Below are 14,965 nucleotides of genomic sequence, written 5' to 3'. Positions count from 1 at the left end.
AGATGCGCAGAGCGTCGCCGCGGCACTTCTATCCCTGTGCAGCGTCGCCTTTCACGGTGTCCCTCCTCGCGTGGCACAGACTTTGCAGATGCGCCAGCCACCCCGTCATGAGTGCTGTAGCGAGACGGCTGAAGAAGAGCAACGAACAGAGAAACAACAACAACAACAAAAAAAAGACGCGCTTCTCAGCGCTGTTCACCGTTACGCGCCGCGCGAAGACGAACTCTCCACGAGAACGCGGATGACGGCATCAGCAGGGCGTGAAGTGCGACGTCGGCGCGATGCTCGTGCCTGGAAAAACCACGCTGCTATGACTGTCTGTTGTGATCGTGACGGCGTCGAGCACGTGCGCGCCCCACTGGCTTGTGGACCCCAAGGTTTGCGATGAGCACTTGCTAGGACTAGTAGCCATATCAACCGCCTCGGCACTGTCGCGGCTCACGCAACGCTCGGCATTCTTGGCGGTTACGTCGCACAGGCAGCCCTCCTCCCCCTCGATGCGCCCACTTCGTTGCAGATGCTGCTGCGTGCACTCCACATCACCGTCGTAATTCAATCGCCGCTGCGTTCTCCTAGACGTGGCGGCCTGCAGGACTGGAGGTGGCAAGGAGGGCCGGGGTTCGCGAGCCGATGCTGCTGGTTCGATGGCCCCTGCGCTACCCCTCGTGGTGCCTTCATTTTGCGTCTCCGCAGTGCAGGCGCACAGGAAGTCCATGCCACAACCGTCGTCGCTCTCTAAAAGCACCGGCGATGGTGCGGTGGAGGTGCGCAACGAGGGGTGCAAGCCACGCTCACCCGATCGATGATGTAGCGCCGCCATCATGAGCTGATCCATAACGGCGGACATGCCGCGCTGAAGGCGGAGGCGCCGTCGCTCCTCTGTTGTCTGCAACGCCAGCCGGTCTTCCGCCTCGCGCGCCAGCAGCTGAGGAACCGTCGTTGCTGTGACCGTCGGCATCGGTGACGTGCTGTCGCTGTGTGTGGAGTCACCGTCTTTCAACGGCCCCCAAGCACCGCTGCAGCTACTGGCAGCGTCCGTCTGGCGGCCCTGCGGCGTATTTATCAGCGATGAGATGCTGCGGTCCTCCGAGTCGCTCGCGATGAGTCCCGCTCCGCCGCCAGCGCCGCTGCGTAGGCGGCGCAGACACAAGGGGGGGCCCCCCCCTTGCGCAGCGATCGCCTCCCTGTCCGACTGCAAGCACGATTGCGGTCGGGAGCCCGAGTCATCGAAGCTCGACGTTGAACCACCACCGACACCGCTGGAGAGCCAGTTGTGGAGGCACTGGTGCGGTGACGCGTTCCGTGGTGACTTGCTGGAGAGGGGGTTCTGCACGATGCGCTTCCGCCGCTCCGCTGCCGCTTCCGCGGTCACGGTGGTTCCTGTGGCGCCCGCGCTCCCTAGCGACCCGGCTGCTGCTTCGGCGAGCGCTGCAGCGCCGACGGAGAGCGAGACCCCGGCGCCGTCGGCGGTTCTGCTCTCTGGCACGGACGCCGCCACTGGCGTCTGGGGGAAAGATGTGCTGCACAGCTCGTCTTGCCGCTGCGGCTGCAGCAGTGTCTGGAACGGACAACTCATCGACCATCTCACCGACGTGAACGACATGTCGCGAGCCAGCGACTGGCTTTGCGACGCGTTGCTCAGCGCCGAGAGCGGGGGGACAATGCTGGTGGCCCGGGATGCGGCGCCGATGACGGGGGCGACGCTGCTGCGGCTCGCTGGCGCCAGCGGCCGCGTCGAGGTGCCTGGGTTGTCGACACGGTCGTAAGCACCGTCCACGTGGGCGCCCGCATCCGACAGGCTGGAGTCGCCGTCGGTGGTACGGCGGCCGCGGTGATGCCGCTGGTGTTGGCACCGCTGCAGCTCTGTGTGTCGTGGCACCTCTGCGCCGTCGTCCACGTCGTGCAGTTCCTCCTCACCGTCGGCATCGATGTAGACGGTGCCTTCGTCGGAGGCGATGCCGCCGCAGCGCACGCCGATGCCGACGTCACCGAGCGGGGTCCACGCCAGCCGGGATGCCGACGGCTTGCCTTGACGTCTTTGGCCGACGCGGGACGTCGGTGACGGCGTCTCTCGTCGCCCCTCCACTCCATCGGCGGTTTCTCTATCGCCATGTTGCCGTCCGTGCCGCCGAAGTGCGCGGTGCAGGTGCCACAAGTGCAAGGCGCGGGTGATGAGCGCTCGCACCCGCTCTCGCTGCAAGACATGCGCGAGGGCGTGCTGCATCGCTCTCTGCATAGGGCAGGCGCGTGGTGAAGAACATGGCTCACGCGCGCCGCTACCGGTAACTGCGTTTCTGCGGCTGCTGCTATGCGTAGCGAAACGCGTCACCGCTGCTGCTGCTGCTGCCGCGGTGAGTAGCGATGGCGCCAGCATGTCGTGAAGGCTCGAGGTCCAGTACGGGACGGCGACGGCATGTTGAAGGTCTTCCGTGGAGGTGATGCTGCGGTTGTGCACGCGCGGGTGGCCAGATTCCACCGTGGCGGCCGTTGCACCTTCAGTCGTTGCCACCGTCGTACCCTGCCCGCTGCTTGCGTCGTTCTCGGTGGCGTGCAGCACAAGAGGAGGAGGGCGGAGGGCCTCTGTGTTCCGGCTAACGCGCCTCGTCGTTGTGAGGCGCGCCCAGCTCGTGCCAGAGAGACGGCAGCCACCGGCACCGCTGCTGTTCGTGTTGTGGCCGCCCTCCTTCACAGCGGCCGCGCGGTCACGCAGCGTCGGCGACAGCTGCGGCGGCGGCGGCGCCGAGCTGCTCGGCGTGCTGATTCGGTTGCTTCCATCCGGCGTCGCATGAGAGAGTGCGGGCGGGGGGAAGAGCGACGTCGGCCTGCACAGCTCACGATACGACGACTTCGCCTTCACCACACCTGTGCTGCTGCTCGCCCCAGCTGCCGCTGTCGTACTCGTCTTCGCTTCGGTCGCGGCGCCGGTGTCCGTCTTGGAGGAGCAGGGGGCCTCCTCCATGGGCAGTGTGTGATCTCGTGCTTTTTACAGGGCACTCGCCCAGGCCTTGTCCTCCCCACGTACGGATCAAGCAAGCGGAAGCACAGAGACGGAGACACACTGGACACGTGAGAGACCGACGGCAAGACGGAGAAGCACAGGAGGGCCGCGCTGCTGCGGCTGCTGCTGACGATGATGGGATGATAATGGATCGTTCTCTCCCTATCTCCGTGTGTGCTTGTGCGCATCCGTGGCACTGGTGTACTTCACGTGAGAAACACGAGCCCACACCAACATGCAGACAGACAGACAGACACATACAGACGGTGATGGGGTGGGTAGGCGGCGATGTCGTTGGACGCGTACAGCACGCGCGCACGCCTCCTGCTTCCAACGGCTCCACCGCAAAGACGAACTCGGTTCCGTCACGCGTGCCTGTGCACCTCTTTTCGTTCTCTTTTCGCCGTCTGCCCCTCCCCCCGTCCGTGATGGATGTGACCCCGTGCGCGAGGAGCGAGGAGGCTCGCCCCCAATGGTGCGCGCGCGCGGGTGTGTGTGTGGAGATGTATGGTACGAAGAGTGGTTTGTAGCGACCTTTGCGGGGGCAGTTTCGTTGCGGTGTGTCGCAGCGAAACGGCTGATGTTGCGGACGCGTGTGTGTGTGTGTGTGTGGTGTGCATGTGAGTCGCGCCGTAGCCGCGGAGAAGAGAGGTGAGGCAGAGGAAGGAGCATGGCAGTGATGGTGGCGGTGCGAGGCGGAGGCGATCCAGAGCCATCACAATGGCACTGTGATCATCCGACCCCCCTCCTTTCCGACACAGCGCACCAGTGACTTCGCTCTCCGCCATTACCGTTGCCGCACATGAGCCGCTTACCTTTTCGTTGCGGGTGTCTCAGCAACAAGGGAGAGAGGGGCGGGCGGGCGATGTATGCCACATCTCGCCGCGATGCCGTGTGCGTGGCTTCTGATGGTATGTCGTTGGGTCTTGCCCCCTCGCCCACCACATACGCGCCGTTGTTGCTGATACCGTTGCTGTTGCTGATGCACATCTGCTGCGAGGAGGTTATAATCGAAAAGAAAGAAGGGAGCAACTTCTACGTGTACATCGGCATGCTCGCCCTTACGTTGTTTTGGACTCCAAGTCCTCATCGGAACGATCCCAAGGCCCTCTCCTCCACATCCCACCACCACCACAGCCATGGCAGCTGCGCAAGAGGTGAGCCCAGCCACATATATACACAAAGACGTGCACCCAGGCAAGGGGACCAGCGGCATGCGCAGGGTGCTTGGTGAATGGATGGGGGGGGGGATGGCGACCCGATGACCATCCTCTATCATTTTGCTGCGCACACACACACACCGTACACACCCACACACACGCACCCCCTCCCGCCCCCCGCCTCTCTCTCTCTGTGTGTGTGTGTGTGTGTACGGTGTACCTCTGCCGTTGCGCACCACAGATCTTTCTGTCCCGTTCCTCTGACTTGAACACGTCCACCGGCACCCACGCGCTCCGGTAGGAACAGAGGAGGGCAGGCGTGGCGTGAGGCCGTTGCCGTCGCTTATTGTCCCTATAGTTGTACATCAAGGAGTTAAGAAGAGCATGCTTCATCTTTCCAACCCAGCAACCGAACGCGCTGAGGAACACAGGAACGAGCGCGTGTGTGCGCCTCAGCAGCGTTGAAGACGCGCCATTGGAGTAAGCCGACGGGTGCCTCCGTGCGTAGCTGTCTGTGTGAGAGCCACCGCCTCCTCCGTCTTCCTCATCCACGAACCCGTTCGCTACCACGTCGACATCTTTGGCGGAGGCGTAGAGGACATGTGCTCCGTGTCGCCCGGACCATCGCCACCGCCGCGCGTCGCGGTGGCAGCGTACGAGATCCGATGCTGCAGCTGCTGCGCTGCCGCTGTCCCCGCTGGCGGTTTCCACCCCTTGCGCTCCCGCTTCTGCTCCTCGAGCCGCTTCAGCCGGTTGCGATAGGCGGTACTGTTGCGCATCGACAGGATCATCGGGCTCGGCGGGCGGTAGACGTTGCTGGACTTCGGCGGAAAGAAGTCAGCGGCGGCGCCTCCGCCATCCGCGCCGCCAGCTACACTGCTCTTGCACCTCCTGCCCGCGGTGTTGCTGGTGGCGCGGATGGCGGAGGCGCCGCCGCTGGTGTTGCCCAAGCCGCGTGCCTGGCGGCGGCTGCGACTGCGCGAGCCACTCACGCTCGGGCGCGAGAGACGCTTCTGATACAACGAGCCGGAGTGCTGCGCTGCCTCACGGCCCGCCGCGCCGTGAGCTGGTGGGCTGCCGCCGGAGGCGGCAGCGAAGCGCGGTGCCCGCCGCACTGTCTTGTATTTTTCCGGGAACAGGTACATCTCCACGAGTAGCATGTGCTCCTCGTCTGTGATAGGCGTCGGCGGCGGCGTGAGAATCGAGTTACACGCCGTCGCGCCATCAGAGCCGCGGCCATTACCGGTGCCGCCCGCCCGCGGGCCGCATGCCGCTGTCGTGGCACGGCTGTTCGTGTTCTGAGAAAATTGCGTGCCACCCGGCGAGCAACGGCGTGCGCGGGGCGACGTGCTGGCCTGCTCCGGTGCCTGCGCCATCGTCTGTGATCGACGGCGCAGCACGCCACCTGCAAGACTGGTGAGTCGCGGCGTGGCTGCCAGCAAGGACATGAGGCGCTGATGGGTGTCGCTCATTGCGCTTCCGTCCGACGAGCGACGGCGGTAGGCGTCGGACCCAGCGTTGTCGACCGATCCGCGTAGCAGTGCTTCCCCCATGGACACTCCCGCGCCGCCGGCCTCGCCGGACTCGGAGGACGTGCTCGTCGGCTGCGACCATAAGGCGCAGAAGTCAACGTAGTCCAGCACGCCGGAGTGGTGCACGTCGACGGTGCGAATCATCGAGTCGATGTCGATGGTGAGCCCGAAGCCGCGAATGGCGTCGCGCAGCGTCGACGCGAGGATCTCGCCACTGCCGTCTTCCTCACCGCCAAGGGCGACAAAGGCCTTCAACGTGTCCTCGTCCTTGCCACCGCCAACGCCGAAGGCCCCCGCTCTCGCCGCGGCCATAGGATGACTTCCACTGAACGCTTTATAGGAGTGCGGAGCGACAGACAGTGACGCGCTGTGTGCAGCGCCGGCTCCGCCCACCGCTGCTGCTGGTGCTGCTGCTGCCGCCGCGTGATTGACCCAGAACTCCTTCTTATAAAGCCGCAGGTACTGCGTCAGCGTAACGAGGTTGACGCGGTCACGGTAGGCGCGGAGGATGAGGTTGAGCTCCGTCTCGCTCGGATAGAGGCCGAGCTCGCCGAGCACCACGCGCAGCTCCAGCGCGTTGACGATGTTCTCGCGTCCCTCGCCCAGCACGGCAGAGAAACAGCTCTTCACGCGCGACATCTCGCCTAGGTCAAGTTCCGGCAGCTTCGCCAGCATCCCGGCTAGCATCTTCGACTGCTCTTGCGGAATGGCGCCTGCGCTGTGGGAAGGGGAGGCGGCGGGGCTGGCGGCCGCGTCGCTGAGGACGTAGTTGCTCGCAGTGCCGTGCGCCAGTGGGCTCGCCATCTTGGGCATGAAGCCGACGGAGTTGGCCGTTGCGTGAGAGGCAGCGGTGGCGGCCGCGCCGCTCAGGCAATTGGATGGAGCTGAGGACGCCATGAGTTCCCCCCTCCCCACCCGCTCCTTGCGTGCGTGGACGCGAGTTGGGCAGGCTGCGTTGCGCAGTGGGCGAGAAAGAGGCGAAAGAGCGGCAGTGGCACGTGCAGCGCGTCCTTGGCCGCAGATCCGAACGGAGAAAAACGAGTGCGTTGCCGATGGGCCACGCGCAAGCACAGATGAAGGCGATGCGCTTTCTAGTGTGCGCGTGCGTGCGTGCGTGTGCGCCGTGAGCGAGGGTGCGAGTAAGAAGACGAGAGAGGGGGAGAAGGGGGAGAGAGGGAGAACAAGAGCGGTAAGCGGGTGGGTGGGAAGGGAAGGGAAGGGAAGGGAAGAGGCAGGACACGTACCCTCACACACGCACGCGCGACGTGAATGCCCGTGGGCGTGGGCAATAGCATTGGCCCATGCCACGGAGGAGGTGGTGAGTGGCCAGTGACGATCACAAGACACGGTTTTGCATCCAATAAAGAAGAGATGGGAGACAGGCGCAACGGTAGCGGGCACGTGGGGGCGGGGTGGGCGCCTCCCTTGTCTTTCACGTGTCGAAGAGGAGCGCCGCCGCCACGTTGGGGTCCCAGTCGGCGGCCTCCAGCAATTCCGCCGCCTGCGTGGGGTCAGTTATACCCGAGAACGTCATGAAACCTTCAATCCGAGCCTGCCGCTCGCCCTCCGAGAGCACCGGTGCAGCAGGGATGGAAGCAGTGATGGCTGTCGCTGCCGGGTCCTGGTGACGCGGCGCGTGCATAGCATTCTCGTTGTCGTCCAGCGCCGTCAACGCAGGCGGATCGTTCTCCGGCAAGAACGGGACGTTGATGTTGTCGATGGTGAGACAGTTATGCTTGAGGTCTATCATCATCTGATGGCGCCTCAGCTGGTCGAGACCGATGATCAAGTCCATTGCCTGGTCCTCGATCACGTAGAAGGCGAAGGGGATGTACATGCCTGCGAGGTTCACAGGGGTCATGTGAATGCGACCGCAGATCTCCTGCCGCCCTACTCCGACGGCGACGCCACGCATGCGGACGTCGACGAGCCGCATCAACCCACACCGCTCCGCCGTGCGCTTGTTCATGATGCTGTTCTGCGCGCCGGAGTCGACGAAGGCTTTCACTAGCACCTGGTTGATGGTGCACGGCACGTAGAGCATCGCTACCTTCGCGAACGCCTCTGGCGTGTACTCGAGCGCGTTGGCCAGATTCTCGTCTATCTGCTGCTGCTGGATTTGAGCGTAGATGCGGCGCTGCAGCTCTAGCTGGCGCTCGTCCATCGTGCTGGGGTCGGCACTGGCTTGGGGCCGCACCCCTGCCGACGGAGACGCCGAGGCGCACCCGAACAGATCCAGAATGCGTGCTGTGACGGCCTTCGTTGGGGATGGCGCCGCCGCTGCAGCCGATGACGCCGCGGCAGGAGCATCATCCGCTGTTAGCACTACCAACGTCTCTGCCGTTGCACCTTGCCCAACTAGGCCCGCTTGCAACAGTGTTTGTGCGTTGGATGAGAGCCCACTTGTGGTGGTGGTAGATGCTGGCGTGAGGCGGTGCGTCACGTGACGGGCATCATTGCGGATCGCTTGTGCATGGCGCAGCTCCGGCTTCGCCACGGTGAGTTGCAGCAGCAGCTGCTGCACCGTCGCGTTGGCGGGGAGGCTAACTCGGCACAGGGTTGCTCCTCTGGCGTTGGTGATGGTGAGCTGCACCATTGTGTATGTCAAGATGCTTGCGTCCGCGCGCGCGCCAAGGAAGGGGACGGTTTCGTCCTGCTGCTCAATGCTTGGTGGCGAACTTGGCTGGCGGATACGTGTGTGTGTGTGTGTGTGCCCGAGTACGCGCACGCGTAGGCACAGACGGAAACGCGTGCGCACACCGGCCAGAGGGGGCGAGATGGAGGAGAGGGCGTGCAGGGTTGCTCGTAGAACCATCGACATCGGCGGTCGCTCGAGTAGTGGTACAGGGTCACGTGGTCGCCCGTGTGCGGCCGTGGTGGCCGGTGGAAAGGGAAGCAGCAGAGGACAGCGGCCCTTGCCTCCGTGAAGCAACCCCCCGCCCCCCCGCCCCCCCCACTGCCACCATGTCCGCGAGGCGCATGATGACGTATATATATATATATATATAGGCAGATAGCTATAGCCCTCGAGCGGAAAGGCGGGCGAGCCGTTAGGTGAGCGATTTGCATCGTCTTTCAAGCTGGAGGCAAGGCCGGCGCCGGCGGCGGCGGGGCCGAGCAAGCAAGCAGAAACCGAGCACGCCCTCTACGTGGATGGCGCACGACGCACCACCAGCTCCGGTAGCGCACGCCGCACGCTGGCGACACCGCCACGCAGTATGCTGACATTGTGCACCCCACACGCGTTGAGCTTCACGCCGAGCTGGTGGGCGAGCGGCAGCTCGTGCGCATCCACAACGCCAGATGTTAGCAGCACTACATGCGGGGCACGCGACGCCTTCAGCACGATCGGGTGCACCGGCCACGGACACGATAACAACGATGGTTGTGGCGGCGGCAGCGGCGGTGCAGCATGATTTTTGGTGGCCCTCCAGACTCGTGGTATGATGGCAGCCATGGCCGGGTTTCCGACGTGGCGGACAATGGCCGCTGCGGCATCTTCGACCTGCCGCGCCGCGGCGTCCTGCTCCGCCCGCTGCTGCTCCTGCATCCGCTCCTGCTGCTCCACAATACCCCATCCAGCACCGGCAGCGTCGCTGTCAACGTCGCCAACCTCGTCGGTGACTGCACTGGCGCACGCATCAGATCCCTCGCGACGCTGAAGCGCCGCTCCTGACCCTGCAGAGGCGTGCGCCTTCGGACGTGCCGCTGTGCACAGCGGCACGCTGATGGCGCCGAGGACCGAATCCCGCAGGGCTTTCTCCGCCGGCTGCTCGCGCACATCCACAAGGTAGACGCCGCTGTCGAACCAGTGCGGCCCGCTGCTTCCCTCCTCCCTGTCGCAGTCAGCACCTTCACTGATCGCTGCTGCGGACGCTGCGAGCGCGGCGGCCACGTCCTCGACGGCGAGGAGCGCCACCGCGGCGACACCGCTGCCGTCGTCGCCGCTGCTGCCGAGGGGGCGGCCGATGGCTGCGCCGGCATCGTCATGCCCACAGCCATACAGCGACTGTTGCGCATCCTTGCGGTCGTCCGACGACACCGGCGGCGGCGGCGCTAGCACCGACGGCGGCACAGCTCTCATCAGCCACCGCGCGTCGCCGACGGCAGCTGCGACGTTTATGGAGGATGCGCCGCTGCTGAAGGACGCAAGGCAGCCGGAGAAGTCCGTGCTCAGCAGGACCTCGCGCTTGTGAATAATGACGACGGCGCAGAGCACTACGAGGCAGGCAGCGTCGTCCTCCACAAACAGGAGGTCCCACAGGAGGTAGACCTTGCGTGTCGGCAGGCTGTGCGAGAAGAGCGTCAGCAGCCAGCTGATGGCGTACAGCTCCGGTGTGCAGCCGAGGACGTCGAAGAGGTGGTGCGCCAGAAGCGGGTCGCAGTAGCGTAGCACGACCACGAGGCGGCGGAGCTGCTCCGCCATGGTCGGCTTCCTGGCCGGCGGCAGCGGCGACGTCGCGGCACCGGCGCGGGGCGGGCCCAGACTGCTGTCACCGCTAGGGATCGTGCTACGATCCTGGAACGGCACCTCGACGGCGCCGCTGCCGATGCCAGAGGCGCGAGGCCTCTCACAGTCCTCGTCGTGAGCGATGAAGCGGTTGACGAGGGCGTTGAGCTGCGCCAGCACGAGCGCCTCATCCCTGTTGCTGACGGTCAGCAGGACGGCACAGACGCTGTCGAGCCCTTGCCAGTAGGCGTGCTCAGGGTGGAGGTACAACCACGCCCGCAACATGCGCTTGAGCTGCGCAGATCCAGACGAGGAGCTGAGCAGCGGGTGGTAAGCGTGGCATCGTGGAATGTCGACCGAGAGCTGCCGGTCGTGCGGCGTCGGCTTGGCGGCGGTGTGGTGGACGGCGTGGGCGAGGAGGGCCTCCCGGGCGCGCGCGGATGGCGGCACGCACAGGAGGCACCCCCACACCTCTCCGCGGAGGGTCGGAGGAAGCGGGTAGAAGGGCGAGTAGACGACGTGAGAGTCGACGCCGTCCGTGCCGCGCTCAGTGTTCGGCATCAGCAAGGACTTCAGGTAGGCTCGAACACGCGCAGCAGCTGCGCCTTTCTTGCCGCGCCCTCGATCATCGCCGGCGGCGTCATCGCTGTCGCTGTACAACAGGCGGCGCAGCTGGTGCGTGTGGTCGAGCTGCGCTGCAAGGTCGAAGTCTATCGGGGAGAGGACACCATCCAGGGCACGCCGCGCGCGGTGCACCGGTGATGGCAGCAGCGTCGCTGCCATGTCCACGAACGGGTTCGCGAGCAGGAGGTACTGCTGTTGTTGCTGATGCATGCGACCCCCGCTTCCACCGCCGCGAGCCGCGGCGCTTGCCTCCCAGGCCCGCATGTCGTCCCCGATCAGCGTACGCAAGGAAGTCGCCTGCTTCACCACACGCTCGGAGCAGACGTCGACGCCGCTCACCTTCCACGTAGCCTCCATCTCGCGCACGGTGGCCAGCAGCACCGCAGCGGGGACATAAAGGTTGAGCGCCGGTAGAGTCGCTGTCGCAAAGGCGAAATCGCTGAACTCCCCGCCGCCGCCGCCGCCGTTGCGGCAGGAAGCCGTCATGTACGTTGTCAGCAGGCCGCGCTCGGCGACGCCGCGAAAGAATGGGTGATTCATGGCGGCGTACTGGCACCACTCCACATCCACCGGCGCATCGCCCTTGCAGGCAGCACTGCCAGCGAAGGCGGTGCGCGCGCCATCGTGGACGCGGTAGCACCGCGTTGTGCGGACAAGGCAGCAGAAAAGCAGTCGTAGCAGCTCATCAACGCAGTCCGCGTCAGCCGCTTCCGTCACAGCGCCGTTCGCCTTCCCTGCAGGCGTAGCTGAGGCGCCCGTCGCTGCTGCTGTCATCGTGCAGCGGCGAAGGTAACTGGAAAGGACCGCCCACAAGTCGCCGGCATCGTCTGCGGCGCCGCATGCGGGGCGGTTCACCGTCGCTGCTGCCTCTCTGCTCAGCTTCGGTCCCGCGGGCGATACGCCGGCACTGCCAGCTTTTCCTTCGGGCGCTGCGCGGTAATGCTCGAGGCTCAGTAGGCGCAGGAGTGGCGTGTCGAGGGCGTTGAAGGTGCGATCCAGCCGCTGTGGCAGCCGCGACAGCGCCGCTGCGTCTCTACCACCGTCGGCGTCCCCCGGTGTGCCCACACCAACGGAGGTGTCTGCAAGGGCGGGCATGGCGAACGCTGCAGGGCCGTGATGTCTGCCGCTCAGGTGTTCTGCGAGCGGCGGCGCGGGGGTCGACAGGTAAGCGGGGGACGACGGGCCGCCACCGGCGTGAGTCGAGCGGTGCTGCTCCGCCGCAGCCGCCGGCGCACGGCTGTTGCCGCTCGCGCCGCCGACTGTCTCCAGTGGCGTGAACGACGAGGCGGATGGCCAGCCATCCGCACAAGCGGCCGTCGTACTCGCCGTCGTGGCCGTGACGTGGGCCATCCCGAACGCGTTCCACCGCTCCGACCGGCGCCAGCAGAGCCCCTTACTGGCCACCTCTGCCAAGATCCCGCCGTCCTTCAGACATGCCGGCCCGTAGGCGCTGCAGAGGTAGCGCACCCATTCGCGAGCAAGGCGCGTCGGCGATGGTAGTACCGCTGCCGCCGTACCGTCGCCGCTGCCACTCCCTTGCCGGAGCGCCTTGGCGCCGTCGATGCCGCCATGATTGTCGACATCCTCGCAACCGCCCTTGTTCAGCGCCACCTGCAGATGGTACAGCGCCGCATATAGAAAGTTGTGCGCCGCAGCCCTCGGCAGCACATGGCGCTCCGTCAGCAGCAGCAGCACCCCCGAGTACACCGAAGACGATGACGAGGAGCGCGACATTGCCGTTCGCTCATCGAGTAGATCGACGCCGCTGCTGTGAACGGATGGCAGCGCGAGGTGGCACATGGATGCATCCGTCGCGCAGAAGCCGCTGAGCGCCGCCTCCAGCACGACAACCGCCGCGTTCCACACGTCGTCAGAGAAGGAGTGCACGGGCGGCCACGAGACCACCGGCAATGCACTACACGAGGCAGCTCGCCGTCGCTGTCGCTGCCGCTCTTGCTGCAGCGACACGTACACCTCCGGAGACACGTACGGTACCGCTGCTGCAGCCAGCTGCGCGTCCTGGTTGGTGGTGTCGAAGAGCGGGACGACGAGAGGCGTTGCCGCGTCCGTCGTCGGCGCCGGCGTGTTTGCCTGTCCGTTGGGCACAGGGTCGTCGACGTACTGGAAGCCAACAGGGGCGGTGGCGGAGGTGACGAGAGGGTCACGACCGGCTGGAGGGACTGACACCCGCAGCGTCCGCAGCACCGCCGCTAGCGGCTGCCGCAGCACGTACAGCCGCCGTGCCGAGATGCCGATGTCGGCGCTCGTGAAGGGGCCGAAGGCGCAGCTGTCCTCCGCGTGCGGTGCCTCCGGCGCATCGGGCACAGCGTGGGAGGGGGAGGCTGTCGAGGCATGCACGCGGGCAATATACGCCTCGTACTGCTCGCGCATGATTGGGCATGCGTGGACGCCAGGCGGCACCGCGCACGGCGCTTGTCCACTCAGACACAGCGGCGGCAGACGGCGTGGGCCGTGCAGGTAGCGGTAGGCACCCCAGAGGCGGTCGCGCTGGCGCCACGCGGCGCCAAGCAGCTCCCATAGGGTGTGCCAGAGGTGCTGCAGCTCAGACGCCGGAAACAGCCGCTGCATGCCTGTGAGGATGCTGGCGGCGTCCCGGTCCTCCGTGCCATCCTCGTCGTTGGTCACTACTTCACCATCTCGCCCTCTGCTACGCATCGAGGCACGGCGGTAGCGAGAGAGGCGGTCGCGCAGCGTCACGGCGACATCTTCATACACAATGACCCACTCCCGCTGGTGGTGTTGCCAGGCGTGTCGCGGCAGAAGAAGATGCTGCGCCAGGTACTGCATGTCGTGCAGCATCGGCTTAAACAGCAAGAGGGAGGACAGCAGCGGTGGCATCAGCACCGCAGCGTCGTGCTGCTCACTGTCCTCCTCCCTGGCACCGCCGTTCGGCCCATGTCGACAACACGGCCGATCCGCAGCAGCGAAGAGTGCAATCAGCTGCTCTGCTACAGACCCTGTGTTCGCACCAGCCATCCGCCACCCCCCCGCCATCGCGGAGGCGTCACCGCCGCTGGACTCCGACGGCTGCTGCTGCTGCTGCTCTGCCTTGTGGAGGTGACACAGGCGCAACAGCAGGTACGTTTCCTCGTCTTCTGAAGATAGGGCGCCGTCCACCGTGAGGTCCGCAGCGCCGAGTGTGGTGGTGGTGGTGGACTGCAGCTGTTTCTGTCGCTGCAGATCGCCACTCTCTGCGTGGATGACGCGACTGCTGATGCTGCTGGAGCTCCGCTGGGCGGGCCGGCAGAGCAGCAGCGAGCGGGTGAAGTCGTCGATGAGCTGCTGGACGTACGTGGCGAGGACGTGGGAGACGGATGGGGTGCTGTACAGCGCATGCGGCACGCTGCGCATTGAGCGCACCTCGCACCGCAGGCCGTCCACGTCGACAAGTACGTTGTGAGACGGCGGCGGCGCTGCGTCCGCCAACGACCGCCGAGCCGCCGAGACGCGTCCTGCGCCTCGCGCACCGGTGGGGCCGGCCGGTAGTGCCAAATCCATCCCCATCGCGTATGGTGTGACGTCTCTCCCACTGGCGGTGGGGACACCGCGGCGGCCACGCTGGCCCGCCGCGACGTCGACGGAGGTCTGCGGCGCAGAGGACGAGGGCGACCACATTGGAGTGTGTGTGTGTCGGGGGGGGTGGGGAGGACGGGATAGGCCGAGCAGCGCGTCGGCACCGCATACACTATAAGCAACGAAAAGGAGGAAGGCTGCCAGGGAAGCGGTCGTGCTGATTACGGTCGTCTCGCGCGTGTGTGTGCGTGTGTGCAAGGCCACGCGCTGAGAGGGGCGTGAAGAGGAAAGGGGTGGGGCACGCGGGGGCCAGAAAAACGTGGAACAGCAACAGCAGCGATGATCACGGCTGCTTCGGCATACATGCGTGTGCCCATCCGTACGTGGAGAGATGAGCAGGGAGGTGCGGGATAAGGAGGGCGGCGCAGTGTGTTGGGGCCAACAAACATCATAGCAGCAGGCGCATACGTAGAGCACGAGGAGAGCCGGTGCACCTGCGCCGGGAGTTTCTACTCCTCCCCCGGCACGGACATGTGATGTGCTTGATGACCAGATTAGCGGGATCGGTGCGAGCGCGAGAGGCCGGGAGGGGGAGGACAGAGATCACCTTGAAGGAGAAAGGGCAGCGACCCTGCAAAGGCCGCATCGACCACGCTCTACGCCCCGC

At 65.7% G+C, this 14,965-nt stretch overlaps 4 protein-coding genes across 4 annotated transcripts; all 4 read right to left on the bottom strand.

Moving 5' to 3' along the window:
* Positions 1 to 250: 250 nt before the first annotated feature.
* LINJ_01_0650 (hypothetical protein, unknown function) lies at positions 251 to 2,959 on the bottom strand (the record flags this gene model as incomplete). Its single annotated transcript, XM_001462641.1, has 1 exon — positions 251 to 2,959. The coding sequence occupies one exon, from the start codon at positions 2,957 to 2,959 to the stop codon at positions 251 to 253; it is 2,709 nt and encodes a 902-aa protein (XP_001462678.1).
* A 1,762-nt stretch (positions 2,960 to 4,721) lies between these two features.
* LINJ_01_0640 (conserved hypothetical protein) lies at positions 4,722 to 6,494 on the bottom strand (the record flags this gene model as incomplete). Its single annotated transcript, XM_001462640.2, has 1 exon — positions 4,722 to 6,494. One exon carries the CDS (start codon positions 6,492 to 6,494, stop codon positions 4,722 to 4,724), a length of 1,773 nt encoding a protein of 590 aa, XP_001462677.2.
* A 628-nt stretch (positions 6,495 to 7,122) lies between these two features.
* LINJ_01_0630 (DNA-damage inducible protein DDI1-like protein) lies at positions 7,123 to 7,854 on the bottom strand (the record flags this gene model as incomplete). Its single annotated transcript, XM_001462639.1, has 1 exon — positions 7,123 to 7,854. The coding sequence occupies one exon, from the start codon at positions 7,852 to 7,854 to the stop codon at positions 7,123 to 7,125; it is 732 nt and encodes a 243-aa protein (XP_001462676.1).
* Positions 7,855 to 8,835: 981 nt separating this feature from the next.
* LINJ_01_0620 (conserved hypothetical protein) lies at positions 8,836 to 14,289 on the bottom strand (the record flags this gene model as incomplete). The annotated part of the gene is made up of 1 exon (XM_001462638.2): positions 8,836 to 14,289. One exon carries the CDS (start codon positions 14,287 to 14,289, stop codon positions 8,836 to 8,838), a length of 5,454 nt encoding a protein of 1,817 aa, XP_001462675.2.
* Between the last annotated feature and the right edge of the window lie 676 nt (positions 14,290 to 14,965).

This window comes from Leishmania infantum, chromosome 1 (assembly GCF_000002875.2).
Source record: "Leishmania infantum JPCM5 genome chromosome 1".
Taxonomy (NCBI): Eukaryota; Euglenozoa; class Kinetoplastea; order Trypanosomatida; family Trypanosomatidae; genus Leishmania; species Leishmania infantum.
This window is presented reverse-complemented; position numbering and strand designations above follow the sequence as displayed.